We start from the raw sequence: 7551 nt of genomic DNA on the forward strand, positions 1-7551 counted from the left end.
CCATTTTGAACATTCGAAATGTTCTCGCTCGGAATTCTTTGTTCAATGCCAAGTACACAAAGAAATGAATACCACTGTTAATCGTTTGCATCCAGTACGCCGGTTTTGACAGACTGTCACTCACCTAGAACACAGCTTTTTTTTTAAATTGACATTTCAAGACTTTCTTCTCGATTTCTGAGTACTCACTTTTTCAACATACAACTGGAATAAGGCAATCGTATTTGGAAGCGATACAAGCAAAGTTGAGAGGACGGAAATGAGTAGATCGTACCGGAGCGGCACTTCATTCCAAAAGTTTTGAAAATTTCAAAAAACACATAAGGGGGGACCCTTATGTGATTTTTTTCGATCAAAAATTTTTTTCGAGTTTTTTGATATTTTTTGATCAAACAGACAAACAATCCAAAAAGCACAAAAAAAATATAGAAAATTGTATTGAGAGCTCAAAATTCGGTTCAAAATGACAAAATTTTTGCTACCGGGCCTTGAAATTTTCCTCAGGCCCGGCCCGGCCCGGGCCCGGGCTTTGGTGGGCCGGCCCGGAATTTTACAAGTATGCCCACAAGTTCAATTCCTTGAAGGGCGTATATCAACGAAATATCGAGAAAGCTTTTTTCCTTTGATAGTAGAATTCTTTGGAACATTGGTTCTACGAACAAACTGAAACATAGAATTAGAATGGCCGCTTTCAAAAAACTCATCACTTTCTCTCCCTTTTCAATTTGTTCATCCATCCGAAGGTCAATCAAATCCTTTTCCTCCTTCTTCCTCTTATTTTCTAACTTAACTTACATCTGCCAAAATGCAATAAGATACTTATACGGCCGCCAAAGAAGGCATAAATAATAAATATGTTTCTGGCGGCTATGGTCAAAAAAAAAGAAAGGAACTGGTTGCGTCACGAAGAAGTGGGAAAGTGATCAAACAGTCTGTTTTTTTGTCATTTGCAGGAACAGTTACATCATTTGCGACAACAAAATATTGGAAGGAATTCTGCAACAGTGACCGAGGAAATGGCAAAAATCCGAAATTCCATTGAAGACATTTCAGAGTTTTCTGTGGATTCTAATGAAGTTGACGAGGCGATCAATGACATAACAGTTCCAAGTAGGAAATATTACAATTCTGAACATTGACAAGTTTTCTATAATTTTCAGCTGACACCAACTTCAAGAAGAGTAGTAAATTCAATGAGCTAGCTCAGATTCACAACACTGATTCTTCAAACAAATCATTTCCGCCTTTTGCATTTTCAGAAGATCAGCAAGAATCAGAAACACATGTTGAAACCGTCGAGGTATACTATTTTTTGTTCCTGATTCTTAACAACTATTGTAGCGGCCACTAAAGTATCCAATTTGATGATTTTAAGTGCAAAATAGTCAACGCAGTTGAAAAGAGGGCTTCCAAGTAACCGATTTACATGAAAATTGGTGGGTATACAAGGCCAATCTAGATCTTCATTTTTGTAGTGGACACCTTTTTTTGAAAATTGAAGCCAAGTCAGATAAATGGCGTTTGGGGGGAGACAGTGCTAGTTTTACCAATTTTTTGGTTGTGTGTATTTGGAGCAGTCTGGCAGGCTTGGTTGCGATTTTCAGAAAGAAGTTGTTAACTGCAAAAACGAAGATCTAGAGTTGCTTAATATACTCACTAATTTTTGTTATAAATAAGTTACTTGGATACTACTTTTTCAATTGCTCGAAGTTGCTCATTTTTCGCTGAAAGTCACCAAAGGGGATATTCTCGTGTCAGCTACTGTATGTTGAAAAAAAGCGTTTTCAGGTTGTTCCTCCAACTACCACAGTCATTCTTACAACTCTGCCCACTACAACTCCGATCTCAACAACCAGAACAACTACACATCCGACAACAACTTTGAAATATGTACACATTGATAGTGACGTTTCGGTACCAAGAAGAACTGAAATTACAATGTCTTCAACTCCGATGATTGCTAGAACTAGTACTGTACCTATTGAAATCACAACAACTACTTTGGCACCTACCACGCAGTTCACAACTAGATACATGTAAAAATATTTCTGGTGTTTATTATACAAAATCAGAAATTTCAGCTCTCCGTCCACTACTCGATACCCTCATATATTCTCTTCTTCAACTGTTCGTCTACCATCTGCAATTCCAATTCCCACATATACCACATTTGCTTCTAGACTTCCACAAATCTTCTCGACAACTCCCAGACCATCCCGAGGTCCATTTACTACTGAATTCACAATTGATCCAATTCAGAAGAGAAGTGAAGGACGTACTTCGCTAAGAGATAGAATCCGATCCACCAGTCAGTTGTTGAACCTTTTGGGTGATAAAATCGAGGGAATCGATCAGAAGGCAGCGTCAAATGGAGCAGAACCAAAGACAGGAGTTCTTACCAATGTCTACGATCGAGGAGAGATCAAACATAGGAATTATCGGATGAAGCAGTGGGGAATCAGTGGTGAAGGAAGGCAAGGAGTTCAGACTTATGATGGGCAGTTCAGTGGAGTCGCATATGGAGCAACGAAACAAAGAGGTGGTGGGTATGGAATGAGAAAAAAGATTGGAAGAAGACCATGGAAAGGATACAAAACGAGAAAACTCGGAGAAAAGAGACCGGACTATATGAGACCATCAACATTTGTGGAGAAGAAAACAACTGTGTTAGATGTGGAACCATATGGAAGCAAGAGGAGAGGAGAATGGATTCGTGGAGTAAAAGTTTCAGAGAGGAGAAATGCTGTAAGAAGAGTAAGTGAGAGTCAGAAGAGCTTTGCGCAAGCACTAATGGAATCGGAAGAAGCTTCAATGAGACAACTAAAAAAGACATTGAGACAGATAAGAGAAGTTGTCAAGATGAAAACTTCTTCTGCAACAGTGGAATCAACGACAACTGCACGCCCAGCCAAAATAAAGGTCTGAAAACAAAATGATATTTCTGAATTAATTTGTAATTTAATTATTTTTCAGAAAAACCGTATCGATTCGGAATTTTTCAACGGAACATTTGATCTTCGACGACGACTATAAGAATCTCATAATGATTTTTTTTTGTTATTTAATTAAATTATTTGTGAATATGAATATAGGTGTTTTCCATGAAATGGTAAGATGATTTCCCCGATGACTTCGATGATTTACTAATAAAGATTTTAATGATTCATATTGGACACAAAACGATTTACTTCATTAAGAGTTCAATACGCCTTTTTCTTTATTCAGACATATGTCTCTTCCATCCGTTCCCCCTCTCTCTTCTTCGTAATAAATTGCTCCTTTTCCCTTCGTCTCCTCTCTTCCTCCTCTTCCTATTTTCCGATTTCCATGGTAACCAAATGAGCATGCGGAAAGAGTCTTTCCGCACACGAAGAATTCCCTTGAAATGTATAAGGAACTAATACGAACATGATTTCCAATGTGGTGAGTCTACAAAGCTTGATAATTTTTTTAGGTTTTTAAAGATAATTTTCTTTCAGTCTTTTTTTGGAAAGCTTGAGAATTAAGTAAAGATTTACATGAAGATATACAAAAGCATATTTTTCAATTGATTTTCGGCTATTTTAACCATTTTCCAAAGTCTGGAGGTTTTCTATTTAGGTCTGTTTTACATCCATCAAAACGTTTCGAAGTGATCGTAAACTTCGAACTCCAGACTCCCGAAAACGGTCAAAATCTACTGAAAAACATGTTTTTAAATGAAAAAAATGATATGAAAAATAACAAGTTTCAATAGTGTACTGATCAGCCAGACTTTCGTCTGTTGATCCCTTTCGCCAAGTAGAAGCTCAGCACATAAAAGGGTGCCCAGGTCTCCGAGGACCATTGTTGGATAACTTCCAAAGTTCCTTTTCCCTTGTAAGAAGCCATACATACGCTTTTTATTGTTTTCTTTTTCATTTTTTCACCTAGCCATGAACCCCAAAACATGGCGACCCTCAAGGCCTTCTAGTACTTTTTTCGCAATTGGCTAATCGAAAGATCAAAAGAAATGAAACGACAAAAATCAGCGTAAGCAAAGAGCTTTTTACCAGGAAAAAGGGCTTGTGAAAATTATCCAACAATAAAAATCCAAAGAGTCAGATTTCACAGAAAACTGTTTTTTTTAATACGTAGAATTTTTTTCCAACGTGGACAGAAGAAGTCGATATGACCTAATATTGATTGAATTATTAATTTATTGCGTTACGTGAATGAACATTTTGAAAAGCTTGAAAATTAAATAAATTTGACGTGACCTTTTGAAAAATAGAAATGGAAAAGTGAGGAGCGGAGCGAAGAACAGTAAAATATATAGGTCAAATCACGCCAAAGGCGCACCAACCAATTTGAATCACCGGGTGTGCGGCAAACAGGCTGGTTCTAAATGATAAAAATAAAAAAAAGATTGAGCTTAAAATATAGAAGAGCAGCAAGCTTTTCACCCATACTCGAGTTTTTCAGCGTTCTTCTCTGGTCTACCAAATCTTGCTGAATCTCCAAAAAACACTTTCCCTTGTTTATTTTCTTGTTGTCATAATACTCTTCTTTTATAAAGGCAAGCTTTCTTTAAATTTTCCAAACTTTATTGATTTTCAGGAACGATTCTTCCATATCCTCGATATGTTCGAGTTATGGAATTTTTCATTATCATTCCGTTTGCACCAATTGAATATTTAAGGATAAATTGGGGTCAGTTTTGGATGAAATTGAGAATTAGAACTCCGTTTTCATTGCAGGGAGTCGAGGGAATCTACTGGAGAGCACAGCATTTCTGACATTGTCAACAATTTTGTCATTTCCAGTTATCATTATTTTGGTTTACTTGGAATTCTTTCAAAATTACGGTAGGTTGTTTTTCTTCTTTTTTCTTAATTCCAAGGTTTTTTTTCAGTTCTATTCATCGAGGAAATTCTGACATATGTCCTTGGATTCTTTGTAATTCTGGAAACCCTATTATCATTGGTTCTCTCTATAACTTTCTCTTCATCAGGGTAAGAATTGCATATAAAAAACAAGAAGTTCCTTGTGCTCATCCTAGATTTGTTTTTCAGACATCCAGCTAGCGGCCAACGAACGTCATAATCATTGGAACTTGAACAAAATCGAATTAGAATTAGCAGAGAAAAAGAAAATACAACTAGAACATAAATAAACATATATTCGTTTTATTTTTTGAAATAAATATTCCGGGTACTCATTTCCTTTTCTCCGTAATAATACAATCCACAACTATTCCTTTTCCATGTCAAAATTTGAAAAAAACTTCCGGATCTCTCAGGTGCAGAGCTTTCCCAAAGTACTTGAATAACTTCACGTCATAGCTAACAAGCTAGCTCGTGACCCTTTCTCCGTTCTGCAATCCGTTTTTCCCAGGGATAGAGAGTTCTGCTGTGATGTTGCCCTGCAAAAATATAAAATAGAGTGCTTGTAGGCTCATACTGCCGTTTAGATATGTTGAGAGAACAAGAGCATTTATTTTTATATTTGTTTGGCACGAATTTTGCGACCACTTGAAAGCCAATTGTCAAAAAGGACCACCACACGACCACAGAGCACACGGATGGCAAAGGATCCGTAAAAGAAAACTCATTGTTTCTAAAGCGAAAAAAACCTTTGAAAAGAAAAGCATTGTTCTAGTTTACTTGAATTCTTAATGATCAATTCTGCGAGTTTCGAAGAATTCTAAATACACCGGAAGAAGGAAGGAATTTCGGTTACCAGGAAGAAAAAGAGCGGCTGGATTGCAAAAAAAAATTAGATCCCATTTTTGAAGTTCTTATTGAAAAAATTACTGTGAAGTTTTGACTGGTTTTTCAGATAAACCATCATGTTGAAATTAACGTAAAACCTGTAATAGAAGGGCCCTCAATTTTTAGCTCTGAGCCAATTTATCTCGGTTCCTGTCAAAGACATCAAAAAGTTGTGGGGCTCTTCTGTTACATGTTTTAGTGAAATCATTTGTCAAACGTTTTTCACAAAGATTTTATGACACGAGACTATAAAAATCAAGTTTTTAATAATTGAAGAATGTTAGAATTGAAAAATAGACTCAAATCAACACTGATATTTTTGTTTAATTAGGAAAAAAGTCATTTTGATAACAGCTTCATTTTTAGTCGTTTTAGACGGTAGGCGGCTTCTTAACTCTAGTTTTCCAATTTTGAAAACGTTCTTCTTCTACGGCCCATTTCCAGCTATTCCTCCACTTCGAAAACATCCATCTTCTTTATTTTTTTGCACCTTGACTCGTCACACCCACGGTTCATTCCGCTACATAAATTATCCATTTGCGTCTCGATTCCAAATACTCGATTACCATATTCCAATAGCTCTTTGCTCTTCTTTGCTCCTTCCCATCTTCTCGATTTTCTCCAATTTCTCAGGTGTATCTGATGACGTCCCCTGATTAGATGTGCAGCTTTTTCTTCATGTTTCACTATTCTTGAATTTGAATGCAGGTGAAAAAAGTTTCATTTTCAGCTACACAGAAATGATTTCATATCTGGAAACGGAGTCATGAGAGAGTCCCGCTTCTCTTGGAAGTTACCACAAAATTACTCTTCCTTCCTTTCTTTTTTGTTTTTCCATCATTGTCAACTTTTTTCGTTCACTTTGTGGCCACACACACACAAACCCAATCATCAGCTGAGACAAGTTTTCGTCAATCAAACTCATCAAAACACCCCGAACTTTTTTTCAGTGATGTTTTGTTCCTTGTTCTTCTCTTACCACTTTTCTACTACTGTGTTTGTAGGATTTCCTCGAAATTCAGAAATAACATATGTGGATGTCTGAATGAATCCCATGGGAGGTCTTCAAAACGGGGACATTCGTTTTCTGGAAGTCTGCTGAAATGTTTTATGAGAACATAGGTCTAGAAATAACTCTAAATATGTAAATGATGAAGTTGGGCGTCCTGAGATGTATTATTCTGGAATATGGAGAGCTGGTTCGCTCCTGCCTTGCATTTTTTGTTCGATACCGTACATAAATCGAATACTCAATTTTTACTGATATTATCATTTTATCAGTTGCCCACTTTTCGGTATCTTTAACAGAGACCGAGAGAAATTGGCTCGAAGTTGAAAGTTAGGGGTGGCATTCTATTGGAGTGTCTTACGGTAACTTCATGCTCTTGGCTAATAATAAGCCTACCTGAAAGGTCAACTTTGAGCGCAATTATTCGTCTGCTGACATATTATTTACCATAATATTAACAATATTTTATCAGTTGACAATGTTTTGATATCTTTCACACTAACCGAGATATATGTATCGGCGCAAAGTTGATTGAGCTTCTATTAGGGGAAATACATTAGTATGTTGTTTTCGACTTTAAAAAAAAGTATAGCTATGTTTTGGGATTTTTTTTACTAATTAAGAGACCTTCCGCTTTGTTGATCGGTGGAGGATCTCGTTTCGCAAACATCGGTCTTGCAGAAGATTTCCAATCAAATCTTTGAAGGTTATTTTCCTAAGGGTTCCGATTGTCCGTCAACAGTCCGTCGATGGCTTTTCAACTAGCAATCATTCGTCAGTTTGCGAATCTCCAGCTGCCATTTAGCAGTT

General features: G+C 36.7%; 1 protein-coding gene across 1 annotated transcript in view; it reads left to right on the top strand.

The window, feature by feature from the left end:
- The window catches only part of CBG02597, a gene marked incomplete at both ends in the record, with an annotated part of 5598 nt that extends 621 nt beyond the window's left edge, over positions 1-4977 (top strand). The window contains 9 exon segments of the mRNA XM_002630831.1: positions 932-949; positions 954-1110; positions 1161-1300; positions 1789-2036; positions 2073-2919; positions 4444-4537; positions 4579-4671; positions 4719-4826; positions 4874-4977. Of these exon segments, the coding sequence (XP_002630877.1) occupies positions 932-949; positions 954-1110; positions 1161-1300; positions 1789-2036; positions 2073-2919; positions 4444-4537; positions 4579-4671; positions 4719-4826; positions 4874-4977 (1809 nt within the window).
- Positions 4978-7551: the final 2574 nt, after the last annotated feature.

The sequence above is a fragment of the Caenorhabditis briggsae genome (assembly GCF_000004555.2).
Source record: "Caenorhabditis briggsae complete genome, chrII, whole genome shotgun sequence".
Lineage (NCBI taxonomy): Eukaryota > Metazoa > Nematoda > Chromadorea > Rhabditida > Rhabditidae > Caenorhabditis > Caenorhabditis briggsae.